At 41.3% G+C, this 16451-nt stretch overlaps 1 protein-coding gene across 2 annotated transcripts in view; it reads right to left on the bottom strand.

The window, feature by feature from the left end:
• Positions 1-13919, bottom strand: part of trim44 (tripartite motif containing 44) — a 45559-nt gene extending 31640 nt beyond the window's left edge. The window contains exons 1-4 of one of the 2 annotated variants that reach the window (XM_010792312.1): positions 13646-13919; positions 12590-12902; positions 12221-12559; positions 10409-10486 (exon numbers count right to left, since the gene is read on the bottom strand). In XM_010792312.1, the coding sequence (XP_010790614.1) occupies positions 10409-10486; positions 12221-12559; positions 12590-12865 (693 nt within the window). In that variant the 5' untranslated portion in view covers positions 12866-12902; positions 13646-13919. The remainder of the gene's footprint in view (positions 1-10408; positions 10487-12220; positions 12560-12589; positions 12903-13645) is intronic. The other variant, XM_010792313.1, reaches the window with a different exon arrangement.
• Between the last annotated feature and the right edge of the window lie 2532 nt (positions 13920-16451).

Below are 16451 nucleotides of genomic sequence, written 5' to 3'. Positions count from 1 at the left end.
GTAGCGCCTGCCAGACGGCAGCAGACAGAACAGTTTGTGGCTGGGGTGATGGGGGTCTTTTATAATCCGGAGGGATTTCTTCCTGAGCCGCTGGGAGTAAAGGTCCTCCATGGATGGTAGCTCCGTCCTGGTGATGTTCTGTGCAGTTTTCACCACCCTCACGATTTAGGGCGGTGCAGCTGCCGTACCAGGCCGTGATGCAGCCAGTCAGGATACTCTCTATGGTGCACCTGTAGAAGGTCAGGATTACTCTCTATGGTGCACCTGTAGAAGGTCAGGATCCTCTCTATGGTGCACCTGTAGAAGGTCAGGATACTCTCTATGGTGCACCTGTAGAAGTTGCAGAGTATCCTGGAGTCCATGTTGAACCTCCTCAGCCTGCGGAGGAAGAAGAGCCGCTGTCGAGGTTTCTTGGTGATGGTGGTGGTGTGAAGAGTCCATGTCAGGTCCTCAGTGATGTGGACACCGAGGAAGCTGAAGCTGCTGACTCTCTCGTAGTCCCATTGATGGCGATGGGGGCGTGTCCCTCTCTCTGCTGCTTCCTGTAATCCGCAATCAGCTCCTTGGTTTTGCTGACTTTGAGATGGAGGTGGTTATCCTGGCACCAAGATGTCAGGTTTTCGACCTCCTCTCTGTACGCTGTCTCGTCGCCGTCGGTGATCTGGCCGATGACGGTCGTGTCGTCAGCAAACTTCAAGATGGTATTGGAGCTGTGTGTGGCCATGCAGTCGTGAGTGAACAGGGAGTAGAGGAGAGGGCTGAGCAGGCAATAGGCCTGCTTACCACTCCAACAGTACATAACAGTCTAATAATGACAGCTTAACCTTCTCTATATCGCCTCGTTCACACAATAAATCAACAATACAAGGATAAATGTTCATAAAATACATCCATTGTTTGTTCTATACAGTATGCTTCTTGAAATCCTAAAAAACACATCGTTTTCCTAGAACAGATTACAAATTGCCAGAAAATGGTACAAACAAGTGGCAACATGTGTGAAGGAGGTGTTGCGCTGGGCTATATCATGCAATCGAAAGTGAAACTTAAGCTCGCTCCATTGAATATACTAGTGTGTGAAGCTAATTCGATTTGAATGTCTTGCCAGGTTATAATCAGGTGAAGTGTTTGTGGAAATTCTAAGAAGAGTTTTATTTTTAGCGAATCACAGCTCCCATCTCTCTGATTCTGAGGAAACATTTTCAGACACAAGGAGTTTTTTTTCTTTCCATGGTAATTCACTTTCAGACCAGCTCGGTGCAGAATACATTGTATATGTGAACTCTGAACTGACGTGCCGCTTTGGCATGTGTTTGCAGTACTATCATTCCTGTATTTCTCCGACTATGACAACGCCTGTGTAAAACATGGCTGCTTGGAACCTGTTTGGAGGCTGTTCGCTTGTTATTTCCAACTTTGCTTATCGTGAACTAGACAGGTTTCCAAATTGCACCATCTTTGTTATGCATGCTCTTGGGATGCAATCGCCATACACCTGCCAATTGTAAATATGTAGACATACACATACAGACAGAAATTCCCTGCTTTGCAGATTGATAACAACGGTTCTACAGTAATAATTGAAGTCATTTTAGAAACACAACCTGAATCGAATTTGGTTTTCCTAATCTTCTTGCCTAACATCCTACCTGCTTGAAAAAGAAATGAGCTTTTCCTAATCTGCTAGCCTGATTTCCTGACTCTGCCTGTGCTCTCTCTCTCTCTCCCTCTCTCTCTCATCCCCTGTCCTTACTCTAACTCTGCCCTTGTAAGCAGCGTGCCACTGTCTCTCCTGAGGCCTCATTTTGTGGCCTCAGCTTGCAGCAATGCAAATGAAGCTTAGTACGCATGAGTGCTCCTCCCTTACTAGCTGGATAAATTCTAAGAGAAATCTTGTCACTGAGTGAAAGGTCCAAGGGCAGAGGGCTCTTGTTCCACATACACAAAGAGCACTGGTCCAGGATCACGCCTCCCATCTGCCACCGAGGCCACAGGGACTCGATGATAGGTCAGGGGGCTCTGTGGAAGTCCCGGAGATTGGGAGATTGGATAAAGGAATGTGTCAGAGGACAGATAAGATACTAAACATTTGTATGTTACAATTCTCTCCGCCCCATCCATGTTGTAGCTCTGCTCTTAGCTAGCATTGTTCTCCATGATTTAAAGCTTTCCGTCCATTCTCTGAATCCTGTTGGTACCACAACTGAACAAAATGTGGACATTTTCAATTACTTGTGTAGGTCAAATGATGCCATGTTAAGTGAAATGAGACAGGAGGCGTTCATTCAAGACGATCTGTTGTCACCGATGATGCCCAACTATTTCACTTCTGCAATATAAGTATTGTACAAGCCCAAAATGCTTATTTATTGGCTCCGACAAAAAATAAGTGTGAACTAGAACTAGGGCAGACATTTTCTCTTGAACGTTTGGTCCTGCAAAGATGATTATTTATATGATTTGCTTTATTCAACATGATCAACCACAACTGAAGCAGTAGGCTGCATTCCTTCTGTGTTTATGTTTCTCTGAACACAGTTTGGAAGTGCTGCGGCTAGTCCATTGGAGACTGCTTTTTTGCCTGTGTTGTGCTTGCTGGTTTATGGCGATATCAGCGGAAGAAGTTTGGACTATTGGAATTGTTTGTAGCGCTGTGACCACCGCGCACCGCTGAGATCAAACCCTACAAAAGCGACAAGATTGATGTGAATGCTGTTGCGTTGCTGTAAATCTTTTAGGAACGGTGCACTGCATACTAGAAAATCCAAAATGAGTGTTAAAAACAGAAACTAGAATGGAATATGCAGTATCAAATATTGAAAACAGGAAAAGCAAATTTACTCATGGTTCAAGATTCAGATAATCGACCTATTCATCTGCATATATAAAAGCCAAGGCAGAAGTGGCTGCTATGATTGTGCTATAAAGACTGCTTAAAGACAAGCATGCAACAGTCAGGAACAGGAATTAAGTGAGGAAATGTGACGAGCCAAGTTTTAGCCTCTCAGCGACAGAACATATTGGGAGTTTTGCCACTACAAGTATAGAAGAGACGGCTAAATTACTCAGTTTTGTCCATTACGCCACTTTTATATGTAACTGAACCCTGAGTTTCACTATGGGGATTCATAAAGGGGTGTCTTATCTTATAGTGCCTTGTCTGAACTATGCTAATGTTTTTACCATAAGCTAATATTAGCCACAAGCTACTGATCATGAATTCAAATTTAAATTACATTTTAAAGAGGATTATTGGACAATTGCAAACATAAAAATCGATATAGTTGTACTCTCCGTCATTGACAGACTAGCCATTTCAAAATAAATAGCTATGGTTTAACTCTTCATCAGTATACAGGCATAGTTAAAAAATCCAAAGGTCTGGCACCAGAGGTATAGGCAATGGCTGTTGACTGGAAAACGGGCAAAAAGTCAGGTCTCAAAACAAGGCTTGAAAAAGTGGCTTAAGAGCTTTGCAAAAAAAACAAGCCGATCTGGCACAGGCTTGAGGGAGATTGAGGCTTAATTTAGAATCATGAAATGGTTTTATTGCCCTGGTGATTGTTTGAAGATGCTCACTGTCAGGGAGCAGCTCTTGAAAGATGCACCCACACACAGCGAAGAGCAGAAGTACAAGGAAAGGCTGTGACAGCTGTAAATAAATTAAGAGTTAAATTGAATATGTAAATCCATCATGGTGTCCATGACACCTCAATCAGAGCAAGATGCTTCATACTCTAAAACATGAGCAACAGCTTAAGCATTAAAAAATGTTCCCATTACGAAATGAGGTAGTAAATGCCTTGTCATTTTCCTAATGTGTTTTCTAAGTGTTCACTGCTCACATTTATATTGATGAGTCTTCTTGAAGATTTAATCATCTTGTATTGTAATGTTGTTGGATTTATTATATTTGAGCACTCCCTTCTATTGCCCTGTGCATTAAAGTAAGAGAACTTTCAAAGGCATAGAAAGATACATTTGGAAAAGGATGCTTGATTCACACTTCTCTTTCATATTCAAAGATATGCTTCACTTGAGTATCTAGACAAGAAACGAATTGGTTGCTAGACCAAGGCAGTAGTAGTCAATTGTTCCTAGTTAATTAGAAATATTTTCAGGTTATTGATTTTTGCTGAACCAAAAAGAGAAAAGGACTTTTTGATTTTGAATTAGATGCTAACTATATCCCTTCGTCTGAATCAAAATGAGCAATGTGCAAACTTTTGTTTGCTCATACAAAGAAAGTAAATTAAAAATGTTACTTCTTGAGCTTGGTTTAATGGCCAATTTGGAAAATCTTGATTGCTTGTACTGAAAATGGAATATACACAATGAAAACGTGGGGCCCCAGGGGCCTTGGCTCTGCCAGCCTCCGTAAAGACTTATGATTCCTCGCTTCACTGCAGAGAGGGAGGCTGAGGGGAAGCTAGGTGGAGAGGAAGAGAGTGAAGTTCTGCTCGAGGGAAGAGAAGAGACTGAGCAGCTGCTGTTCATAGATAGAAGGGGTTATAGCATATTCAGAAGAAGAGAACATGACAAGGAGATTTTTGGGTGTTTTAGCTTAGGATATAATTTGTGCTGGAGGTGGAGCCACATCGGTAGGGGAGCCATCTGTTAATTGAGGTGTTTTTTAACCTAACGAGTCATAGCTAAAGAGAGTTTCATCAGGGAACAGGGAAATGGATTAAAACGGGTTTCTCAGTGAGCTGTTCAGTTGCCTTGAAAGCCAAACAGATGGCTTTCTGTGGTAGAAAGAGCCTCTGAGGTCTCTATCTACAGATGGGATGCATGGAGTTCAGCTCCAGGGGATCTGCTTCATGCTATCAATTAGCTACTGCATGATAGAGACCAGCGGGCTTATTAAAATAGTATTCATATGTCAACATAAAAGTCAGAAGACTTTGCTGCTCCTATATATTGGCTTTATGCATGACTCTTTTTTGCATCTGGTTGTTCAATTTACATTTTTCTGTCATCTCATCTCATTTTTTACTTGTTTTATGTCTATCTCTGCCTCCATTTTTCTGAGTTGATCTCAATATTTCATACCTACAGTAAAGTTCATTCAGGTTTCAGTGTTTCCCCTATAGCAGCGTCATTTTTTTAAAACTTAAAAAAATAATTAAAATAATAATAAGTGGCGACCCTTTTTCATTTTTGATTGTTTGTTATGTGGATTTGTAGTATTTGTGTTACTGTATGTTCAATAAAGGTGTATTTTTGCTAAATATTGAGACATTGCCACTGTATGTACTGGCAGGGCCGATTTTTGGCATAGGCGGTCGGCCTAAAAAGGGGCAGGGGTTCCCAAAAGTGGGGGTCCGACCCCCGGGGTTGTCGCGAGACCCCAAAGTGCCGGGGTCGGCGAGATGATTAGCAAAAAAAAAAATGAACAAAAAAAAAAATTGATAAATACCTTTAAATAAAAAAAATATATCATTCCATTAATAAATAACGTTTCTGCATAGACATTCCAGGAGCGGACTAGCCATCCCGTATATACTTCCCCGGCACGAGGCCTGTTTGCTCAACTTTACAAAAAACAAATATATTGTAAGAGGATTGAGACAGGGGGTCTCAGTGCCTCTGGCACTGGTTAATTTGGGGATCGCGGGCTGAAAGTTGGGAATCTAATTTTTGGTCCTTGATTGTAACAACATCCAATAATTAAGTACAATGAGCACCCCCCCGGTTACACTTTGCATTTGCCCTGTATAAGGGGGCGCTGTAATGTGAATGAAAAGTGTACGAAATAATGCTCAGTTTTTGGCAGTGTATGTCGCCTTTTGTAGAGATTTTTCATTTAATCTCTTTATATATAACCAAAAAATTCTCGCCTACAAATCGTGTCTAGGGCAGCGCAAATTGCTAGAACCGCGGCCGCTGGTNGGATTTCTTCCTGAGCCGCTGGGAGTGAAGGTCCTCCATGGATGGCAGCTTAAGGCTTCACAGAGGGTGGTGAAAACTGCACAGAACATCACCAGGACGGAGCTGCCATCCATGGAGGACCTTCACTCCCAGCGGCTCAGGAAGAAATCCCTCCGGATTCTAAAAAACCCCCATCACCCCAGCCACAAACTGTTCTGTCTGCTGCCGTCTGGCAGGCGCTACCGCAGCATCCGGACTAAAACCACCAGACTCAGGGACAGTTTCATCCCACAGGCAATAAGACTGTTAAACAACTGAACTGCTGAAACAATTTCATAACATTCATCTGCTACTTAGTAATTATCTATCTATTATCTAATATATCATTCCAATAACTTGTATATAGACTCGTTTTTTTTTTTTATAGACTCGTTTTTTTTGAACTATTTTTCTTTTGTATTACTTTTAATATAATATACTTTAATATTGCTTTAATATTGTCTGCTTATCTGTATTATTGTGTTGCATTGTTGGAGAAGGTCCTTGGTTGGTATGAAAAAGTTTGAGAAACACTGCGCTAGTGGATTATCAACGGGGGGGAGCCTCGCTGCGGGGAAATTATACAGATGGCCAGTCCGCCCCTGAAAAATGTCTATGCACACGTTATTATTAATAAGAATAAAAACAAAAAAATTGATAATGTCTTTCTTTTTTAAATGTTGTAATCATCTCGCGACCCCCACTCGGGGTCCACTTTGGGAGCCCCTGGGTTAGAGGACACACTTAAATCAAGTCATCTGAAAACAGTTCACAGCAAATATCAAAGTAGTCAAAGTTTTAATCTTGACCTCTACAGGGACACATCACATCAGTGGGTCCATCATCACACGCATTTCTGTGGCCAAAAGCCATTTAAATATCTCTTTAAATCCCAAAGTTTCACAGACATCAAATGTGTTGTTCAAAGTGACATCACGACACGATGCCAAAGACATCAAAGGTACAGAAAAAATAGTGCCATCTTGAACGAGAATATTTCCCTACATTTAAGCTTCCTGCAGCTTCAATGAAATGATGAAAAATGCAGATGCGGAATATATTATTTTTGGATCTGCAAGAGATGTTTTATCCAACTTTGATATTTCTTGAAAGCTAACATTTTGTAAGCACTAGAGTTCAAATGGTTAACTTTCTTTGAAATTAGAGCGAGTTCCGCTGCTTTTTCCGATATCTGTTTTGTGTGATGCTTTTTTAAAAAGCATTAATAGAACATTAGGAGTAAATGGATCTGAACTGTCCTTGCCCTTGGCAATAGTGGCCCCGTTCCAAGTGAACACACTCTCTCACGCTCTCTTTGATCTCTTCCAGAGATGAGACTCTCCAATTAAACCTCTAACACAACACAGCAATACAAGTTCATTTGTAAAATGCTAGCTCTTCAAAGTAATATAAAGTGTGGTAATAAGAGAATGAACAGGGGAGAGAGGGAAAAATGAGACAGAAGGCCTTTGGTTTTATAACAGCAGAGTTTCAATATCCAGCACCTTTTCATTAGTTTTGAGGGAGGCAATGTCAGCCAAGCAACTTTCTGGGTAATGATACCGAGTAATTCAATTAAAAACGCTCTGAGTGGAGATGGAATGGGAACGACAGCCTCCAATGAGAGAGGGGAGAGGAACAAAAAGAATGAGGTAGAGAAGGGCAAGAAAACACAGGATGAATAAACCTAACAGTAGCAGCCCCTTCTTTTCATGCCTCTTCCGTTTGTTCCTCGGTTCCCTAAGACAGCCTTAATGTGTCTACTTCTCTCGTAGATTTGATCAGGCGAGGAAAGCGGATGTAGCTCCTGCACACACATGCACATTTGTGAATGGGCTGATGTTGCTGTTCAGATATCCCACTTTTCTCTCTGTCGGTGCAGAGAGAGGCTCCACAGGCTGTGTGCATCTCAGCAGACACCCTGCCCGGCAAAATGAGTAAATGAAACATGAGAGCGAGATAAATACGCTGACTACCTGCTAAAGCCACAACATGATTCACATATCATTTCCAGCTCTTTCGACGATAGGTAACCCAAGCTGACAGACAGCAATCTTGGTCCTTCATGTCACGTTACGCCTCCGGTCCCCCATTAATATGTATGCAGCCTCATCACTGTTTCTTTTTGCATTAAATTCCATTCCCCTGTGGAGAGCGGAGATATGAGCTTTGAGAGATTACAATCACTGTACCTGCAGGAAAGTAGATAATTATGCAGGCTACTTTTAATAAGAAAACACCAGCTAAGGGTTAAATATTTTCATTCACACTTCCACCCCCTTACTGACAGCTGCTCACACCTCTTCCCCTCCGAAGTCATTTAGGAAGTCAATATCACACGACTTAAGCTCCTCCAGCCTCTGTCTTTCTTTTTTTTCCCCCTGTCTCTCTCTCTCTCTCTCACAGACAACCAGGAGCCGTCACTCTGATGGTCGCCTGTCATGCATAATAAGAAACGTTGACATTTCAGAGAGCAGAGAGGACACGCCGACAAATCCACATAAAGGTCTCTCACGTAGTGGCCTCTGAGTGAGCAGGTAAGTGGATCTTTTTTAGCCGAGCACACTGCACCTCTACAGCTGAACAACACAACACTGAATGTCCAGGAAGTCCTTGGGGCAGCATTGATATTTCAGTATGATAATCGACATGAACTCAGGTGGGGTGCCGGCTGCCGGTAAAAGTGTTACCTCTCAGGCAGGCCAGCCAAATTAGCCTTCTTCATTATGCCACTGTGCTTGGGTCACGTCTCTGCAGGTACTGAGACTCCGGTGTGCCACTGCTCTCTGGTGGGTTCACGCACAGTATTTTAAGCAGAGCACAAGGCAGAACAAGCGTTGGAGGGGTTGGTTGAGAGAGCAGGTGCAGCTGTGTCGACGCTAAGTAGCTGAGACCTGTAGCTAACTGCAACACCTCTCACTGCATAACACATAACCGTCTGCGGGAAGGTTTTATTTTCAGTGGCACAACATGACCTCAATATCGCATCTGTAATGGAAAATACTGCCACTGTTTTCAAGGTTGACTTGGCATGAAAATTCAGTTTGCAGCTTTTTTTTTGGGTTGCTTTTAAGAAAGAGGTGACCAGGCACGCTGTGTTTCAGATGGCAACCTGGTGAAGGTCACACAGAAATGTTGAAATGGGGTTAAGAACATAACTTGAGCTAGTGACTCTTTTTTCATGTCTTCAATTCACATGATTGGCTGGTACAATCTGAGCCACACAAACCAATGTGTGTGACCTCTGTCAGTTACTACCACATAATATGATTCTGCTCAAGGTTGCAACAATGCCATCAGTATAAAGTTGGGGAAAACCTTGGTTGTACAGTATGAGTATAGAAGTGTGTGTGAAATGAAAAAGTTAATTATATGTAGACCAAAATAGCCCTGTAATAAATATTACATGTGTGAGTGTTAAGCCACATTTCCTCATCATTCCTTTCAATTAAATACATAAAAATGTTAAAATCAAGTCTCTTTGAAAATACAACCTCTGAACTAGCACAGAAGGGTGCCTATGTGTCAGTGTCAGAAAAAGCCTATCTGACCTTTCATGATTTAGTCATCACACAATGATGCCATCACTCCTTTGCCTTAAGATGGATTATATCTGCAGAACACCAATAGGCAAGGTATGTGATGTGTGAATGGGACTGCATGATAAATATATGGATGGAAATAATTGTCTCATGTTTTCTACCCAATGCCCTTATGACATAATCTCTATGAAATCCTTCTTTATCTCATTCTGGATGCTTCCCCGCTGCAGTCTATATACCGCTACTGCTGTACACAATGAATTAGAAATGAGAAATGGCTGTTTCTGTGTTGCTTTGTTATGGCTCATCATGTCTTGAAACCCGGTTCAACCAACGTTTTTTTCTTATCTACCCCGGCAACGCAAGCTGACAGGCTGAATGACGTACAGCAATCTAGGCCTTTCGAGTTAGGTTACGCCTCTTGTCCTCCATTAATATGTATGCAGCCTCATCACTGTTTTTCACATTTGATTCCTTTCCCCTGATATGAGCTTTGAGAGATGAAAACATATCCTTACCAGAGATAAAAGATAATAAGATGGTCTATTCCTATAAGACATAACCTATTTTATAAAAATACTAGCTTTTTCAAGATGGAACAAAAATATGAATAACAGATTCATGGTCTGCAAATGAGATTGTCACACTGTAACTTGGCTGCTAGGAAAGGCAGAGACCTGGGAAGCTGCAATATATACATTTAAATATAAAAAATAGACCTTCAGGGTCTGCAGAGTAAATATATCAGGCTGACGCACTGCTGTCATTCCTTGCAAGAAGGTCAAGTTAAACTTTTATTACTGCAGATCAATTCCTACTTCACTTGATAAGAGCTCCTTACTTAATGAGAACAGCTGAGTTCAAGTCCTTTGGGAAGGGTTTCTATATATTGCCCTGACTGTGTAACTTGTGTTAGGAATGGACTCACTGTTCTGCGTGCAGGGGTTTGAACTCACCTCGGGGTTGGTCCACCTGGTCTTGATTGTCTCAGACATCCGCTGTGTACAGCCCAGCAGGTCATACCCCTCCCTGCTCTACAGGCGGAGCACACAAACACACAGCATTTCAACATTAGTACTTCGTCATTCCACTAATCATTCAGAGGAGAACCAAATTACTGTATGCTTATTTATCAGTTTATAACTGTATACAAATACAGACGAAATGCATCGTATTTTTTTTACCAAAATGATATTATGAAAAAATCTTTGCTTTTAGAAAGAAAATGCATTGTATAACTGTGACAAGTCAATCACAGATGACTTTTGACTTTTATGGTTTGCCATCATATCAATACTGTCCGAGATAAATGGATCTTTCACATGAATACACTGACACAGTAAGCAGGATAAAACCTAGTGTAGGTTTATGGTAAATAATGTGGCCTTAGGCTGTGTGTATGTGTGTGTGTGACCCCTTTGTCTCTCATCAATCAATTCCATATGTGGCCATGATGCACGAGTAGAACACTAAATTGTGCTGCTCTACTTTTTGTTTTTCAGATGTGCACTCACAGGGTAAAGGACAAAACTCGTGCTCTGTAAATGACACTCAGCACGCGATGTGGGTCGTCACTTCTACAGCTAAATGCTCCGCTTTTGTCATTCAGTTTATTTCAGTGTCCACAAACAAAACCCTTGAATGTTTGAAATATTAATCCAAAAGCTAAGTCCTGGTTTCTGATACTATCACACCTCTGTTAATTGGTCCTTTGTGCAATAACCCATACTGAATGTGTTTAGTGGGCTGATAACATCTGCCTCTGGTTCTATAATCATCACAAACGCCATGCTCTGCAGAACTGAGCGATGGAGTTATTCTCACAATCCAGCCCCGCATTTGCCCGGCTTACTGGACCAACTACAATGCTGCACTCAATGAGTTTTGACTCCCTAGACCTATTAAATGCGCCTGAAGCAGAAAGCCATCTGGGAAATGGAGGAAGGGTGAATTGGCATCAAGCCAAACATAAATGGGATATATTCATAATGTTTCCATTTCACAGTTTTCCTAGGAATTATTTATGTAGCCGTGTACTTGAATCAATTTTTTAATGAGATCATGTGGGTGATCATACATTGTTATGTTTAAAATATTACAGAGCCCTAACGAGTTGACTTAAAGACTGCATAACCTACAGCTGTTGACATATTATTTAGCCTGAATTTGAAATGCAAATCAGAAAGACAATGTTTTGAATACTTTATGTCATAGAGTTCAGAGTTAAAGACATTGTGTTCAAGTACAGTAGAGAGCATGTTGTAAATAAAGTTTTGCCTTATGCACACTTGTCATAGGGCTGGGTGATATGACAACATGTATTCATCATGGTCTTTTTTAACAAATATCTTGTTGAGATTGCCGTTTTGATCATGACATCAAATTTGGAGAAAAATAACTGATTGCGATATTTTTGACTGATATTGCGACTTGCGATATCAGAGGGAATGATCAACTTTGAAAAATGATTCACATTATTATTAAATCATTAAGTAAATTAAGTGTTATAAAGGGTTTTAATTAAGTGAGTAGGGTACTGTTAGTATGGCAGCTCTTTTCTGAAGGACCACAATACTTCATTCAGAATGATATCTTCACATATTTTGCCTTTACCATCGCTTAGTGCGATTTGCAAATTGTACTAGTCCATATTGTGATTTTTAAAGTATATAAAAGTGACATTACTTTACTGTTGGGGAGTAAGGATATCTATTAGCATCAATATATTGCCCATACCTAACCCGATGTGTTCCGAGTTTGTGACTCACCTTCTGCCAGGCGTAGGCCTCAAACAGCGTGATGATCTCATGCTCGCGGTGCTCACCTTGCACGGCACACAGCACGCAGATGACTTTCTCATCATTTTTACAGTAGAGGGAGCCTTCCTGCTCATGCTCCTTGCAGCGCAGTCTCTCTACTGTCACGTTGTTATTCTTCCCAGCCTCTCCGGCCGCCGCGGCCTCCTGCCCTGCTTCTGCGCCCTCTGCCCCATCGCCGGGCTCAGCCTCCAGCTGCACGCCATTCTGAGCTCCATCTTTTTCCACAGCATCACCACTCTCATCGCCTTTAGCCATTGCCCCTCGGAGAAGCGCCATGTCCTGATTAGCGGCCATCCGAGCTGCCCTCTCCACACCAGCCTCATCCTCTGCTCCATCACCGACTCTAAAGTCTCTGCTGTTGCCAAGTCCATTAGCCTGTGTCCCCTCGTGATTGTAAGGCATTATGGGATGATGTGTGCTGCTGGCATGTCTGTCAGCATGGACGGAGCAGAAGGCGAAGCTGCAGGTGTAGCACACGTGTGTGGCCGGTTGGGCCTCGTCAGGCTCGCAGGCATCACATGACCCATCCATCTGTGGCAGCTCCTCATGTTTCAGCCCCAAAGCTCCATCCTGGGGTTCCCCTTTTTGGTCCATGGTGGCTGATAATAATTCTGGGGATAAAAGGACTAATCTTATAGGAGACACACAGAGTAGAGGACAGGATATTAATAGCTGTGACCTTCTGAACGGCTCTCATATTTGCACAGGGGAAAGTCCAAGATCCTCTGGACTAATCCCCTCTGATGTGATGTTAGCAGAGGATATATGGAGGGGTGCACACAAAGAAACAACATCCAGAGCAACACAATCTACACAAAATCATCATTTCGCAAGGACACACCATCTGCAGTCCCTTTACTGTCTTTGTGTTCACAGTTTGTTTACTAACCCAGAAAACAGAAAGTGCTGAGTATGGCTATACCTTGGGCATGACCAAACACCCACGCTACTCTTATCTCACCTTCCTGTGCATGGCACCAGGCCCTGACCTTTACGTGTTTTGTTTGTTTATCTTCATGCCCTCTCACCCTACTTTCATTTCACTCTGCAGGGGTGAAAAGGAAAGAGTAAAAGGCAAAGGTGCATGACTTGTACACAGAAAGAACCCTCATTTTCTCCTCACTTTCCATTCCTCCTTTGAGCCCTCCTCTCCTGGGCTATACTGTGTACTCTTTCCCCACTGCTGACACAAACAACCGGAAGAAAGATGCTGTAATGCAGAGAAAAGACTCCCCCTCTGCCACAGCTCTCTCTCTCTCTGCTACTTCTCTCTCAGACATTCATACAGTGCTTCCTCACACACACACATACAAAGACATTTTCTCCCTATTCCTGTCGGGTTTACCGGTTTGCAACTCTCTGCAGTGTACTTACTTGTCTTTGTCTCCTTCCTGTTTCTCCGTCTAAGGCTTGTTTTGTGAAAAAAGTGGAGGAATTAGCTTAACGGCTAACTTCCTTAGCACAGCCGTGGTGCTTTGAATTCTATTACTGAGCTGTCGACGGATCTGCGTTCACTTTAGAGCATAAAAGGGGCTCCTGCTTCGATCCGACAGCGTTTACTTCCTTGTTTTCATGAGCTCCTGTCTGTTTTTTTTTTCTACTTCCTGCTTAGTCTCCTGTGTCTATGTGAACGGCAGAGACACGCAGAGGCTGGAGAGAGAAACCCCGTTTGACAAGCAAGCACTACAAACAAAGTGAAACTCCTTACCGGAGGCAGGTGAAAAACACTCTCCTTTTGCAACGTTAATATTTAAACTAGTAGTTTTGTCATGAGCGATTTTGTTTTAATAATTGTGTTATATTAATCACCGCTTATGGTCTTTAATGTGTCTAATTATACGTCTGTTTAACACTACCCGCAGCTGTAAACTAACGTTCATTGATTTAAGCCATTCAAATCGGGCAACAAAATAATTGAACGAATAAAAGATATCTTAGCAAACACTGATTTACATGTTCTCTTTATACATCCATTGTCAAAACATGTTAAATAATTTGATCTTAAGTTGGAGTTTGTGACTTTGTGCTAAAACTAGGAATAGAATAATAAAAACATGTTCAAAACTCAACAGAAACCACATGATGGTGAGTATGTTCCTCGAACTCATGTGTGCATTTAAGCTAACATTGGACAATGGAGTCAACGATGATCAGCTCCTGTTTTCATCAAAAATAAGAAAAGAAAAAAGTATTTATATGGTTGTTTTATAAAACTGCAGACATTCCTGAAACCTTGCACTTTGCACGCTCAAATAACAGGCTTGCTTAAATTAATATGATGACATGGTAGTCATCGTGTAATGTAGCTACAAGTCATAATAATTAGTTATCATAGTACTTTGATTACCTAACAAGCAAACATGGTCTCAACCATTGCAATATAACATTGTTTTGTAGAAAGAATTTTCCAGAAAATTATACAAAAATCATGACTCGTGTTAAGAGATCAGCTTATGTTCTTGTGTTGCTAGTAAGAATTTGATAATGAGTCTGAACCTTAGATATCAGACTTTTCCCCAAATTTCAAAAATATGTCTTCTGTTTAAAAACATTGATTGCTGTTATTCGTATTATAATCATCAATGCCAACGTTTTAACAACATTAATGTCAATATAAGGGCCTGATGATTAGATACACATAACTCAAGCAATATCAGGCCTATATCAATTGAAAAGCAATCCGTTTTTTTTTTAGTGAGCTTTAAGTAGTGTTAAAAATAGTGCCTGTTATTGTTCATGCGTGCATTCAAAATACATTACTGCAAAGTGAATGGTAGGCACAAGGCTGAACTTAATGTTGCCCTATATATTTGAATACAGGATAAGGTTCAAATTGAAGGGTAAACACAATGTGAAATTGAACACCGCTGGTTAATGGGGAGTTTCTAATTATGATGTCTGCTTTCCCTTCTGTACACGTCCTTCCTTACCCTCCATAAACCAGCACAGAGACAATGAAGCAGGATTAGAAGTCTGGAGAGAGAGATGAGGGAAAAACAAGCTGTTCTCTGTTGAGAGATCTAAAGAGGCTATTGAGCTAGGCTTCAGACAAGCAGTATTTGGCATACAATTGTTTACTGCAACTGTGATTTGAATGGGACACAATAAATAACTATAAACTACATTCCAAGCCCCGAGCATCCACTTTATATGGATGATCATGATGCAGTTTTTGCCAAAGTTTTTAGCTGTTTTGAGTAGGATTGCTCCTTTTTTAAAAGGTTAACTGAAAGAATTACTCAATTAAAACATATTGTACTGGTAAATTTGACTTGGCATGAAACTTCCTTAAGCCATGCTTATTTTGAAATGAAAATGTGTTTACAGAGGCTGTTCAAATGTATGATGTATGAATGATTCTGATCCGAGTTTTGGCCAGAAATAAGAGCACAAATGATTTTGCACTTCCAACCATAAATGATCTATTAGTAATGAACCAAACCACAGTGGAAAGTTAAACGGTCATCTGATTTATTTCAAATGTTTCACAGCAATAAACTGCCAAACAGTAAGGGACAACATTATCTTGCACACTGCATATAACTGAAAACAATTAAAAGGCTCATTGACTTGCAATTCATCAGAATAAGCACTCAATATACAAAATGTGGCTAATGGGAACTTTGATTTGTTCTTCCGCTACCAAGGGATCGCAGTGGAATAAAATGTGACACACAATTGGGGCTAAATTGTGTTTCTACAGTTCGTAAAAAGCCTGTGCTTCGAAGTTGGCAACATTAAAAACGCCAAGCTCTGAGAAAAGGCCGCCAAGAGTGAAGGCGGGAGGTTTGGCAGACACACAGAGAGCAGACAGAAAGCTCTTCCTAATGCGTCAGTTCTAACATTGTTTCATTGGCATGTGGTCATTTCTAGATGAAATTTCTGTCAGTGCAAACAGCACCGGTCTGTCAGAGGAGAACTTCTCTCTCTCACCCTTAATCTGTTGATATTTGATTCTGTCTCTCAACTCCCCATTTTATCCCTTAACCTGTCATAGCTGTGCATCATAAAGCACAATCAATATGCTGTTTTGCAAGGTTGTTCATGGCTTCCTGGAGCCATTTTCTTGCTGCAGTATAACTCAACCCTGCTGAATGAAACCTTTTAAGTTAACTCCTTCAAAAGTGTGTGTGTGTGTGTGTGTGTGTGTGTGTGTGTGTGTGTGTGTGTGTGTGTGTGG

This window comes from Notothenia coriiceps, unplaced genomic scaffold (genome assembly GCF_000735185.1).
Source record: "Notothenia coriiceps isolate Sejong01 unplaced genomic scaffold, NC01 NC01_scaffold00036399, whole genome shotgun sequence".
Lineage (NCBI taxonomy): Eukaryota > Metazoa > Chordata > Actinopteri > Perciformes > Nototheniidae > Notothenia > Notothenia coriiceps.
This window is presented reverse-complemented; position numbering and strand designations above follow the sequence as displayed.